Source organism: Chenopodium album, chromosome 7, assembly GCF_948465745.1.
Source record: "Chenopodium album chromosome 7, dcCheAlbu1.1, whole genome shotgun sequence".
NCBI classification, from domain to species: Eukaryota; Viridiplantae; Streptophyta; class Magnoliopsida; order Caryophyllales; family Amaranthaceae; genus Chenopodium; species Chenopodium album.
In genome coordinates this window covers 73,089,703-73,104,022 of record NC_137840.1, presented here as the reverse complement: position 1 = coordinate 73,104,022, position 14,320 = coordinate 73,089,703, and the positions used below count along the sequence as shown (strand labels likewise).

At 30.6% G+C, this 14,320-nt stretch overlaps 1 protein-coding gene across 1 annotated transcript; it reads right to left on the bottom strand.

The window, feature by feature from the left end:
- Positions 1–1,337: 1,337 nt before the first annotated feature.
- On the bottom strand, positions 1,338–6,779 carry LOC145638457 (plasmodesmata-located protein 8-like). The gene is made up of 2 exons (XM_081689421.1): positions 5,758–6,779; positions 1,338–1,566 (listed from the first exon to the last, which is right to left on the bottom strand). The coding sequence occupies exons 1-2, from the start codon at positions 6,578–6,580 to the stop codon at positions 1,445–1,447; spliced, it is 945 nt and encodes a 314-aa protein (XP_081545547.1). The 5' UTR covers positions 6,581–6,779; the 3' UTR covers positions 1,338–1,444.
- Positions 6,780–14,320: the final 7,541 nt, after the last annotated feature.

The following is a 14,320-nucleotide window of genomic DNA, read 5'->3' as shown; positions in this document are numbered from 1 at the left end:
TTTGTGTATTTCTTATCTAATTCATCATCATCCACCATTACATATTGTGTATAATGAATAATTAAGATCCATTAGTCCAACGCAAAGCCTTTATTTTTAATTTGAGGCCAAATAAGGCTTGACCCTTAATGACTTAATTTTAATTGCCCGTTTGATAGGCGATAATGTATAATAATCTACATGAAGCATTATAAGAAAACATGGTAGTTCCATAAATTCCCATTAATATGTGCACGGTACACCTTGCATACTTATATAGTTATATTGCAATAATAATTTATTTTTTTTTGGTGCAAGAGAGGGGAATAAAACATATTGCAATAATAATAATTATATAATAATAATAAATAAATAAATAAAACAAAGGACGACTAAATTGCTTGTTTGAATTGGTAAGGCTTGAAAGATCGAAGAGAATCACTGTTGCTGCCCTTTTAAGGAGATAAGGGAATACAATCTAACTTTATATATACCAGCTGAAGAGTGGAGTATGTTAAATATGTCAATAGCATAGTAACTAGTTTAAGTCCCGTGCAATGCACGATTGTTATTAACTTTTTAAAAAAGGTTATTGTATATTTTTATAAAATAAATTATACTCATAATATTAATTCAAAAATAAATATAACTTTAAATTTTATACCTAACTATATCAATGTCTTAGATTAGCAGCTAGTGACACTTAGAAAAAAGAGGCTTTATTTATTTATTTGAAAAAATCTAAGGTTATATAGTACCTGCACGTTCTGCATTATTATTAATACAACTTTTAAGAGTAAAAAATAAAGTGTGTATATATGTCTTAATAAAATGATTTTATTTTTAATTGAATTAAACATTATTGCAAAAGTAAAAAATTGGATGAAAAAAAGTTAATAGTATTATCGAAAACTAAAATAATGTATAGCAATATTGTTTAATAATACTCACCTCATTTTTTTTTTATAAAAATAATACCTAATATAAAAGACTACGTATATGTAAAAATGTATTGCTTAGGTTTATATGGAGAATTATTATTGTTAAGAATTTTAATTGGAAGAAAGATATTTTAAATTATTATAAAATAATTTCCTTCAATATATAATCTGCATAAAAATAGAAAGTAAAATTGGGCGGGAAATTTTTTAATGACATTGTGACAAATGTCATTTTAGATTCGCTTTTAGTATAGGTTAATTGATATGGTATCCGTCCCTTATTTTTTAATATAATAATGTTTTTTTCTTGCCAAATTAATTTTAGTTGTTAATCTATCATATAATTTATTACACAATAAAGAACTACTCCGCATGCATAATATTAATTTTGATATTAAAATAGTTTAAAGATTAAAATTGAATTAAATAATGAATTGATCAAGCAATTAGCTTCTTTTAATTTGAAAATTTGCATCAAGACAAAATTCAACAAAATGCAAATTAATAGAAAAAACTAAACAAATTTATTTGCCACCGGGAGCTGATTTCCGACAAACGGATAGAAGAACGATCAAAATTGCAACTCCTCCAATGATTCCGACAATAATAGCTACTGTTTTTGCAACTTCATCATCGTGTGACGCTTCTATACATCCATGGAGACAAGGGAACGAAAAATTATAATTAGTCTTAATAAATTCAAATATAAATCATGATGATTTAATAATCATATAACTTATATGATTAATTAAAACAAAATGTGACAATTAATTTCAAACGCCAAATGAATTCGAGTTGGAGTGTACAATGATCATCAACACGTCTACATAATTAATATAGAACTCTATGCCCTTAAAAAAGCTGAAGCGTGCGAAAACTAGCTCAAGATCGACCACTATTGATCCTAAATTTATATTAACAAAACTCTAAAGGTGCAACATACAATATATTACATTTTTACAAGATAATGTCATCAATTATATGATACATATATAATTATATATCAAGTAGAGTAATTTAATCATAAGATCATCATAAAAACAAATAAATAAATAAAGTAAAAATAATGAATAAAGAACTAAATACATTCTAATGTAGGACATAAAAATATTCTCTTGTCTGATGGTAGCAACTTTGGTGCAATTACATGTTATAAGTGGATAAACACCTTTAGTCACCTTTTAGATTAGTCCCCTAAAACAAGTGGTTTGGTGCATGAAAAGAAGAGCTTGCATTATAAGCATAGTTTACTATTATTTGAAAGGAACCGAATATGAAGTATTTTGGAACAACCTAACATAAATGTGACACCTTATTATTTAGGGACGTTGAGATAAGAATTATTGAGTTGATGGTATGGTTGATAATCGTGGTTTGTTGTACACTTGTGCTTTGACAAGTAATATAAATGCGTGACCAAATTAAGATTATATTCTTCCATACATTACGTAATTAATTATCAAAATTATTGATGCAAATTTATGTTGAAATAAGCCGTAAATATTTTGATTTATGTTAGTAAAAAATCATGCATTAACATCCACAAAGATGCTAATAAGTAAGCTAATTTAAAGATAACCAAATCAAAACAGTACAATTATGTCTGGTACTAAGCTAATTAGTCTTCTTTCTATCCTATAATAGTTTTAATTTCCACGACTGAATTTTATAGAAAATGAACAAAAAATAGTTTTCAATCGATATGTCTACCATGTATATCAATTCAATCTAATCTTTCATCCTCTAAAACTCTTAAAAAATGATGCAATCTAGAATAAATTTTAAAATTTTCAAAATCTGTTTACAGTAGTATTGAGATAGGAACATATATTGTAATATGATATTATGAGAATAATATATCATGTGAAATATTATTGTGAAAAGATATACATGAGATATTGTGAATAGATTTAGAAAGTTAAGATATTTGGGAATATTAGGGTTAGATATTCCTATTGCCTATATATATTGTAATGTGGCCAATTATTATGAATGGGAAAATACAATGGAAAAATACAGAGAACTATTTTCCCCAATATTTAACATGGTATCAGAGCCTAGGGAGATTCTAGGATGATCACGAGAGTTCGAATGAGAGGAGAGAATGAAAAAAAAACCTTGATCACGAGAGTTCGTGTGAGAGGAGAGGATGAAAAACACGAGAGTTCGTGTGAGAGAATGAGAAAAACCTTAAACACAAGAGATTGTGTGAGAGGAGAAGAAAAATATGACGGGTTCGAAAAGAAAGACGTTCTCGTTGTATTGATTGATGGGTTCGAAAAGGATGACGTTCTCGTCAAGGGAGAAAATATCTTAAACACGAAAATTCGTGTAAGAGGAGTGATCAATTGCACGCAGTATTCATTATTTGCGTCCAATACAGAGTTTTGTGAGAGTTCACAATACTAATTATTTTTTAAACAACGTGAGTCAATGACTTGCGTGAGATATTGTGCACCAGAGTTCACAGCTTTTGTGTATGAGATTGTGAGAATTATTGTGAGAGTTCACTAATTATTATTATTTTTTTTCTAAGATCAATTTATTAAGTGACTTTGTTGATCATGGAGAAATACGATGATTTTAATGAAGATGAATAACGTGGCATATATGTTGATCGAGTGCAAGAAGATTATTTTTGTGATTTTGGGTGGATCGTTCGATTATTAGATGCAGATTTTATTTTAATGTCCAAGTCGGACGATCGAAATCTACACCTCCGACTTGAGGGAGGGTATTGAGATAGGAACATATATTGTAATATGATATTATGAGAATAATATATCATGTGAGATATTATTGTGAAAAGATATACATGAGATATTGTGAATAGATTTAGGAAGTTAAGATATTTGGGAATATTAGGGTTAGATATTCCTATTGCTATATATATTGTAATGTGGCCAAATATTATGAATGGGAAAATACAATGGAAAAATACAGAGAACTATTTTCCCCAATATTTAACAAGTAGCCTACTAAATTCATCAAGAAAACATGGATTTCGGTTCAATATTTAGAGACAAATGGAGTAATATATTATATATCAATCTTAAATAGTGATAATTCCTTAGCTTCTTTGAAGTATATCTAAGCGACTTGCTAATTTTGTACTATTATACTGTATTATTTTATATTATAGTCAAGAATTATGGTTTATTGTACTCTTTTGCTTGGGCAAGTAATATGAGTGTGTGGCCAAATTAAGAACCCACCATACATATTTAAAAGACTGGCCACAATTATTGCTAGAAATGTTGAAAGGTTCCATATTAATGGTTTAAATTAATTAATCTAGCTAGACAATGATCATTATTATCATCCACATTCATGCTAAAGTAATGATAACCAAATCAAAAAGTACATGGATTACGATCAAAAACTAATGGAATAATCAATTAAGAATAAAATTTGAAGGCGATAAGACAAATTAGATTAATTATAACCCAAGGAAAGGGCACTATCAATGCAAGAGAGTGAAGGTGACCAAATTTAAAAGAAATATATAAAGTAGTATCAAAAATATGCTTTGATACTTTTACTTTATAGAAAAAGTATTATGAATAGTTTTTGACCATTTATATTTTTGGTCTTTCAAAATTTTAACTAAATGAATATCTTCGATCTCTAGCTTGTTCTTGGTCACTAGATTTAGTCACTATACACTATGTAATTTATAAGGTAGTGGGAAGATGGTTCTAGAAATATTCCATCCTAGATAATCTTTAAATCATGATGAATGCCAACTTTTATACTAAATTTTAGCATGAAACATTAATGACCTTTATCAATTAATATATGCAATTATTTGTCCATTATTATATGTAGTGTTAATTTAAGTGTTTGAATTTATGAACTAGTGTAGGGTATTGATTGTATTTCACAATGACAAAATGTGCAAAAGTACAATACACACGGAGAAATCTTACATGGACAATGATTCTTCAAGATTTTTTCGATTGTAAAAGACACTTATTTTGTAAGGTGATATTAATGTCTTATATTAAGATGTTAATTTTTTTTAATATATTAAACTTTAAATTTTTGGACAACTTATTAGATCTAAAATTCAAGCAGCCAAGAAACATATAATTAAAAAATTATTACTATGTAATTTATAACTATCACATCAATTGTAATTTCCCAATAAAAAGTATGCATGAATGTATAATTACTTAGAGAGGAATTTGCAAGTTAAAATGAAAGTGAAAAAGTACATTACTCTCTTCTCGTTTTAATTAAAATTAAAGGTCTAAAGTTGACTTAGTACTCATTTTCAAGTATGAGTAGCAAAATGAATGAAACTAAAAGTGAAAGTAATCACATAATTAAGTGTACTAAAAAGTCTACTTTGTCCCTTCAATTTGATCTGAAGAAAAATATTTGTACAAAACTAAAGGAAAATATTTATACTACATTGTAACATGCGTCAGTATACGCCTAATTAATCGTAATACACAAAGTCTTATATGTGGCTGGCCACACGGTGTGACCATCCATTATGAGGGTTACTTTGTTAGTGTTATAAGGGTTACTCGCTTAGTTTAACAAGGGTTACTTCGTCAGTATCATAGGGGTTACTCGGTCAGTTTTACAAGGGGTTGCCGGGTCAGTGTTACAGGGGTTACTTTGTTTTTTGATAAGTTGCTATATGGTGTGGCCAGCCACACACAAGAAGCACCGATGATAATAAACCACAAATAACAAATTAATCTAGAATCTTTTTAAAATTAAATTTTCAAAACTAACAACATTCCAAACACTCCAAGCAAAACAATATTATGCAATAATAATAATCTAATTAAGTTATTAAGTAGTGCAAATGATAGTAAGTTACCTGAACTATGAGTGGACAAGTCATAGTAACCAGCTTCCCAATACTCAGCATAACACTTAGCCAAGAAAACATGAGCAGCAGCAGCTTGACCACAAAGTGTCTTCAACTCTTTAACAGCTTCATTCAAACAATCTGAACAATCATTAGAGTTCAAATCTCCTAAGCACTGCCCAAACCCTTGTACCGAACCCGAACTCGAAGCCCTAAACCCGTTACCCGCCCCTTGTATGGTGGCTAAAACATCCTCTCTTCTACGGAAGAACTCAGCATCATCACTTGAGCTCCGGCTACACCTCTTGTACATGACCGTATTGTCGGGTTTTCCTAGGAAATTGAACTTCTCATATCGTACATAACACCCTTCAAGTTGTAGGGTAGCACCATATGAGTAAGGGCATATTAGGCCTATTTGAGTGACTGCACTTTGGATGCAACTTGTACAATCTGAAGGCCTTAAGTCACCCCTACATTGGTAAAGCCCGTAAATCGGGGAGTCGGAGGAAGAGGTGCTAGGGGAGGAGTCTCCTGGGGTGAAGGTGTTGTAGAGGCCGGTTTGCGAGGAGGAGGTGACAACCGAGGTTAGGAAGGAGTTGATGGTGGATTCGAAAGGCGACGAGGGTTGGAACTTCTCTTGAGAACAACCGGCATAGATGAAGACATAGGAGTTTGTATAGGAGAAGTAAGAAAGTAGGAAAATGAGGAAGAGAAGAAGAGTAGCATGGTTATTAGTTTGGTTGATGATGATGAACATTTTTTTTTTAGTGTTGTATGTTTTTTGTTGTTGAAATTCTATACTTTTGAATGTTGTTTTGTGATGATTCATTGATGCATTTTTTGAAAGAGGGTGGGAAGGGAATTGATGCCTTAGCTTAGCTTTTTGGTGGAATAGCTTAAGTTGCCTTTTTGTTATTCTTTGGTGATAAAAATAAAACAATTGGTAATAGTTTATTGGGTTAATTAATTAGGATCAATTAATGTATAAGATTAATGTTTTAATAAGATTTGAAGTACTATTAATTTGTTTTTATTGCCAAATTGGGTTAATTATTGGCATAAATTGGGTTAATGTATAAAACATAATCTTGGGCCTTAACCATGAGCTTAAACTTTTGGTTGAGTTAATCCACTAATACAAAATTACAAATTATACATGACTATGAATTTCCGTGGACCCTTGGTTCATGAATCACCAGTAGATTTTGGTATGGGAAGAGTCGTAGAAAAACATAAATTATGTAGATAAAATTTGATTACAAGTCTTATACAAAGTATTAATCTTAATAAGCTAGTTATCTTATATTCATCTATATTTTAGTGGGTTTGAGCTGATAATTAGTGGTATACTTTTTTAAATTAAAATTTGACAAAAATATATATACTCATATCAAGTTTTTTAACAATTGTTTAAAATGGTCAACCAAGTAAAGTTTGGCTTAATAGATAGGTAATATAGAGTATCTTTTAACCTTAAGGTTGTTTGTTCAACCCTAACTAGGAGCACTTTAGGTAAGGGAACCTCTTATCCTTCCTCCCCATCCCAAGTCCTCACTTCTTAAACAGTAAAATTTCTAGCACGTTAATTTGGATCGTGGTGTCCGTGAGGAGTTTAGGCTCGCGAGGAAGCCCCATTAATTTGTTTATCAAATGACAAATTTATGAATAATTTAGCAATTTTATTAAATCGGCATGACAATTCTGTAAATAAATCAACAACTATGGGTCCTATATTTGACTAAATGTTGTTGATTTATTTACATTTTTGCCATAAACTTGTATTTTCTCACACTTTGCATGATCTTTTCCAAAATAAATAAATAAATAAATAAATAAAAGTGTGGACCGTTGACACATCATATTGGACCTATGGGCCTAAAAGGACCGAAGTCCTTAAAAGAATACCAGTCCGACAATTAAAATGGGGGGTACGAGCAACGAGCCTACGACAGCCCGTATGAAGATAATCTTACCCACAACTTCACAAGTCACAATCATTGACAATCTAGCTCAATTAAATGTAGTACTCCATACTTTTTATTTTACAGTATTATATACTGTGCTTTAGGGGTGTTCAAAAAAATCCGACCCGATTGACCCGTCCCGATTACCCGATGACCTGAGAAAAACCCAACGGATAATTTGTCAATTTTTAGCATTTTTTCGGGTCGGGTACCCGACCTGACAAAATTGCTTGGTTGCGGGCCGGGTCATGGGGCACACTTTGGTTAACTCGGGTACCCGACTACCCGTATGGTCGTATGTATCAACAGCAATATTAAAAGAAAAAAGGGAAATTCTACATGGTGGCCTCCAAGTTTTTATTTTTCTACGTGGAAGACACACTTTTTTCCAACTCTCTCAAGTGACACTATGGTTTTGCAAAATTATATATAGTGTCATTTTTTTGGGTGTATGGCTAACTTTTATAATTAAAATGGTTAACCTTAAGTTTTTTGGTTTAAAAATTAATTAAATTATATTTTAAAATTAAAAAAAAAATAAAAAAAAAAAAGAATTTTTTTTAACCCCAAACCCACGACCACCCTCCCACCACCCCAACCCCCATACACCACCGGCGCCCATAATCCCTTTTTACCGCGCCGGCGGCCCCGTCCCCCATCTCCACTGGCGCCCAGACTCCCCCTCCTCCAGCGCAATTAAATCACCCCCAACCCCCTCCCGTGTTTCCACTAAACCACCACCAACCCAGATCCCAAGAAACGGAGTAGTTGAAGGTAAGGGGGTCGGAATTGGGAGGAAGAAGGGTAAGGGCGCTGGGATTGAGACGGAGAAGGAGTTTCGAGGGTGGAGGGATGGTTTTTCTGGGTTTTCGTGGGAGATGAAAAGGGGTTGGTGGTCCGATTCGTGGGGTAAGGAGGGGTAGGGGGCGCCGCGCTGGGGAGGGGGAGTCTGGGCGCCAGTGGAGATGGGGGACGGGGCCGCCGGCGCCGACGCGGTAAAAAGGGATTATGGGCGCCGGTGGTGTATGGGGGTTGGGGTGGTGGGAGGGTGGACGTGGTGGTGGGAGGGTGGTCGTGGGTTTAGGGTGTTTTTTTTAAAAAAAAATTCTTTTTTTTTTTAATTTTAAAATATAATTTAATTAATTTTTAAACCAAAAAACCTAAGGTTAACCATTTTAATTATAAAAGTTAGTCATAAACCCAAAAAAAGGACACTATATATAATTTTGCAAAACCATAGTGTCAATTGAGAGAGTTGGAAAAAAGTGTGTCTTCTATGTAGAAAAATAAAAACTTGGAGGCCACCACGTAGAATTTCCCAAAAAAAAAAAGCCACCTTGGGTTTTAATTTCAGGAAAACACAACTAGCCGCCAAGCTTCTCCTCTCCTCTCTCCTCTTCTTCTCAGTTTCTCACTCTAAAACACTTTTCCATCTTTTATTCTTCAACGTTCTTCTCCTACCTTGCTTATAAAGTTATAATACAATATTTATTCCTCTTAACTTTGTAGATCTCGTGATTGATTATTTATTTGCATTTTGGGTCTTATTCGAATTATGGGGGGAGTGGGTGGTTCGATTTTGTGAGGGCATCTTCACTTTCTGGGTTGTAATTGAGGAAAGGTGGTGGACTGGTGGTGGTTGATTGTGGGTCTTCAATTTCTGGGCAAGAATCGGGTGGTGCCTTTTGATGGTGAATAATGATTTTGATGATGGTTGGTATTGATGATGATGTAAGTGACGGTGGGAGGAAGACAACTAATGAAACTGAGTTTCTTTTTTTTTTTTTCTTTTCATTAAATCTTTAATAAAGATTTATTTTTAGTTGTACACTTATTATACTTCTAATTGTGTGTAGTTTTAGCTGTACTTATTCTAATTTTGTGAAGGTTGGGTAGCAGATTCTTGATTGTTTATCATTTTTCATATTTTGTGCAAATTATTATCATATTGAATCCGGGTACCCTATGACCCGACCCGAGAAAATCGGGTACCCGGTTTTCTCAGGTCGGGGCATGGGCCGAGTTTCAAACTACCCGAAGATCTGGGTACCCGCTGTTTCGGGTACCCGAAAACTCGGGTACCCGGATTTGAACACCCCTACTGTGCTTAGAGCAAGTTTATCCCCAAGTCTTAAGACTTGGATGTGACATCATTTTTTGTGGTCGCCATTAAAAATAATGTCATCAAATTCTTGTTAAGACTCACTAAAGCTTACACATATTTATCACTTTAGCTTTAAGACTTAAATATTTGACATATTATATGTAGAAATGTGTAAGAAAAAAAAAAAAAGAGATAATAAAAATAAAAGTGATGTGGGAGTAGTGGGTTCCAATCTCAAGTCTTAAGTTGAATCTTGAAATTTCAAATTTCAAGACTCAATTTGAGACTTGCTTGAGATTTTTGAAGAAAAATGGGAAAAGACTTAAAATGATGATGTCACCCGAAGTCTTAAGACTTGGGGCTAAACTTGCTCTTAGCAATAAGCCAATAAGCAGTATTGTTCCTGGTCTTAAGATCCTTTTTTTGACCATCAAAATCTGATTTTGTGTAATTAATCTGTTTTGTAAATAATATTTTTATATTTTATACCATATGGAACACATGTAACCTTTTTTTTTTGTGTGCGCGTTTGTTTGTTTGTTTTTTTTTTTTTTTTTTTTGTGTGAAAGGATCTCAAGATTTCTAAAGCATCTGCGGAGGGAATAAGGTACAAAGTTTTGAAGGGAAACAAAAAGATGTATCCATTTTGCTGTTAACAAGATGTCCAACATTTGTAATATTACTCTGTAGTTTGTAAACATGCCAAATTTCCTAGTTAACAATATGTTAATCACAATATTTTCTTTTTCTTTTTCTTTTTTTAAGATACAACATTAAGCATAAATAATATCAATAAAAAAGTATTGACTTTTTTTTAAAAAAAAACTCTATATAAATCAATTTTAAAAAGTTTACATCAAAATTTAATATAAAAAAAAAATAGGACTTTTTGTGAAGAACTACCTTATACAAGTCATTTTTTCTGAAAAAAAACTACCTTTTAAAAGGTCGATAGACATCGTTGTGGTTTTCTGTTTTTTGTTTTTCAAAATCATATGATATATGATATATGACATATAATGAATAAAAAAATTAATCAAATTTATTAAAACTCGTGATAATTTTGAAAACTGACAAAATAAAAGTAGAAACACCTTGCTTTTTCTTGTTTCTTGTTTTTGGTTTTCTACAAAACTAAACTGAAAACAAAAAAACAATGTCAAACAAAGCCCTAAACAATAGATGATTTTAGAAACTATCTTATAAAACACTTAATGTTGTAAGAAGCTACCTTTTGCCAAATTATTGCATAGAATAAGAGATGTTTAATGACCCATTTTCAGCCATTTTTTCTCCTTTTCCACTCAATTTCTCCATAGCCTCCTTATAACCCCTAATTCCCCTTCTCTTTCATTATTAAATTAAACATATGGTAGCAACTAACAACATTTAGTTTTTATGTAGTAGTTTCTTAAAACAATTTTTTATAAGGTAGTTTTTCACAAAATTTGATGTATACATAGTAGTTTTTCAAAAAAAATCCTTAAAAATTCTCATTTACCTATGTTTTTATCTTATGGATGATAGACAAAGTTTGTAATTTCAATTTTCAAAAAGGGTTTGTGACTCTTATTTTAACACGATCAAGTAGTGTATATTATTTGACCAATTGACACCAATGTCAAATCAATGCAAATTTCATATTCTTTTACATGGTAGATACTAAGAAATGAGCTAAGGGCCTGTTCCGATTGACTGAACTCAGCTGAACTGAACTGAACTGAACTGAACTGAACTGAACTGAACCGAGCTGAACTGAACTGAACTGAACTGAACTGAACCGAGCTGAACTGAACTGAACTGAACTGAACTTATTAATTAGTGATTTTTAACTACGGATTAGTGATCTTTGATTATTTATTGATATTTATTACTATACATATGTGTATATACAAATGTACATATTAAAATATTTACGAAAAATATACTATATAATTATAATTATAAAATGTATGGAAAATATATTAAAAACTTGAAACCTCTAATTTTCTCAATGAGATTAACATTAGAAATATGTTTCAAAAAAATAGAACCATTTGAACAATGAATTGTATCAATATTATCATTGTTATTATTATTATTATTATTAATTATTGATAATTATTATTATTATTTATTGATTATTATTATTAGTATTATTATAGTATTATTATTATTATTATTATTATTATTGCTATTATTATTATTATTTATTGATGATTATTATTATTTATTGATTATTATTGTTAGTATTATTATTATTATTTCAATTATTATTGTTATTATTATTATTATTATTATTATTATTATTATTATTATTATTATTATTATATACTATTTATTATTATTATTTTTGTTGTTGTTGTCGTTATAATAAGATCTTAAAAGAATGAAATTTGGCTTTATATCATTAGCAATATCATTAGACATAAATTAAGAGTTGAGCTGAACTAAACTGAACTGAACTGAACTGAACTGAACTGAGCTGAACTGAACTGAACTGAACTGAACTGAGCTGAACTGAACTGAACTGAACTGAATTTCAACGGAACAAAACAGGCCCTAAGTCCGTGCAATTAATAATAATGTATTGATGAGGTTTGGGTAAATTTCATATTCTTTTTCTAGTCTAAATCATTATACAACTTTACAAGTTCAAATTCTTACTCTACTTGAAGTATTCAACCTAATTAAATTGGGAAAAAAAAATTAATTGACCGCTACCTATTGTCAAGTCAATAAATGAATAAATATATATTTTGTATTCTTTATACTTTTGAAACTAAGAAATTAAGTCAGTGCATTCTTCACAATAGTGTGTGTCAAAATAATACCGAGTACGGAGTAGTACTCCGATATAAACAAGTATTAATTGCTCCGTAGAAATATCTTAGTGCATTTTTGAATAGAATGTGTGTTATTTGACAATTGGTGGTAGGTCAATTCGTAAGACTCATGACCTGTTCTCTTCAGCTTAAGTTTAGTTCAGTTTACTTTCTATTTTTTTTTTCTTTTTCTCATAAACAATTCAGTTTAGTTCAATCCAATCCAATTCAGTTTAGTTTCTAATTTTCTTCACTCATAAACAATTCAGTTCAGTAAGTAATAACACGCCCTTCCAATCTTTAGAATTTTTTATTTTATTTTATTTACTTCTTTCGTGTTTAAATAAATGAAATGTTTCCTTGTACATGTATGTCAATGCAGAACTTTGATAAAAAAAAAAATCTTTAATTATCAATAAGTAAACATTATAACAATTGAATATTAATAAAATATTCATTGATGAGAAGATTCCAACAAGTATCCACATGACTATATTTATTCCTATGTATATATTTTTTTTGATGCAATGATTCCTATGTATATATCACAAACATTAGTCAAAGTGAATTAGATGAATAGTGCAAAAAGTCAAAAGGTTTCATTTATTTAAACATGGAGGGAGTATCTATTTTAAGATAAGATACATAGATGAAATTAGAAACTTATTTTCGCAAGACTGTGTCCTAATTTACCAATGAAAGAAAATAAGAAAACTTACTATCAACAAAAGAGTCGAGATCTTGATGAGTTGACAATCTTTGAAGGTTATAATAAGATCAAATTAAATTGGCAAATCAATTAATCAAACTACTTAATATGTATAAATTGAATTTTTTTGTTCGGGGTCTATGATACATCTACAAAATTTATACTTGTACGTCTTTATAAGGTATGGTTAATCCTACTATCACCGAATGATTTAAATTAGTATGAAATCTCCTTGAATTGAACTTTGTTTGTGAACCAAAATTCTCTTCCTCTTTGTATGAGTTATCCGAACCTATTTCATATGAGTATTTTATCTTAAAATTAAACAACTTAACCATATATATTCGTGCTGTGATAAAAAAAAATATATATCAAATACAGAGTACAGAGAAAAACAAGTATAATAGAAAAAAATAGTATCTTCAAAGGTGCGTGGGCTACTGGGTTAAGCAATGAAGATGCATGCATTAACGTTTAACGCACTGCCTCACATGCTACAAATTGTTCAATTCACTATAGAAAAATAATACTAATTCTATCTGCTGACTGCTGTAGCATAATTTTGACTAGAATTATAATTTATACTTTAAAATATAAATATAAATGATGGGTTGCAAATTTCTTGGAAAAAAACTAGTTTAAAATTCAATGAGTCGGGCGTTTGTTATTTCAAGTAATGTAAGTGGTTGTTGTAACTTATAATATTCAATATTTAATATTTGGACAGTATAATAATATTCAATATTGTTGTGCGCTTTTTAAAAATTGGTCAAGGTCATTACATTCATTTAATTTAAAAGGTAGGTGGCATACTAATGTTTAGTCACTTAGCTTGAAAATATATGCATGTTATGTCGTAAGACTTTTCTAACAGTCAGTTGCTTAAGCAGTGTAGAAAATAATGCTAAAATAGAAGAAAATAAAAAATTCTTATTCTTCTTAGAGCCACTTTATTTTAATGCGATATTCTATGATAGGCTTCCTATAT

Coding starts and splice junctions, on each gene's coding strand:
- LOC145638457 (XM_081689421.1), bottom strand. CDS start 6,580: ATGAATCATCACAAAACAACATTCAAAAGTATAGAATTTCAACAACAA. Junction 1,567..5,757: donor CTTGTCCACTCATAGTTCAG/GTAACTTACTAT, acceptor ATGGATGTATAG/AAGCGTCACACGATGATGAA.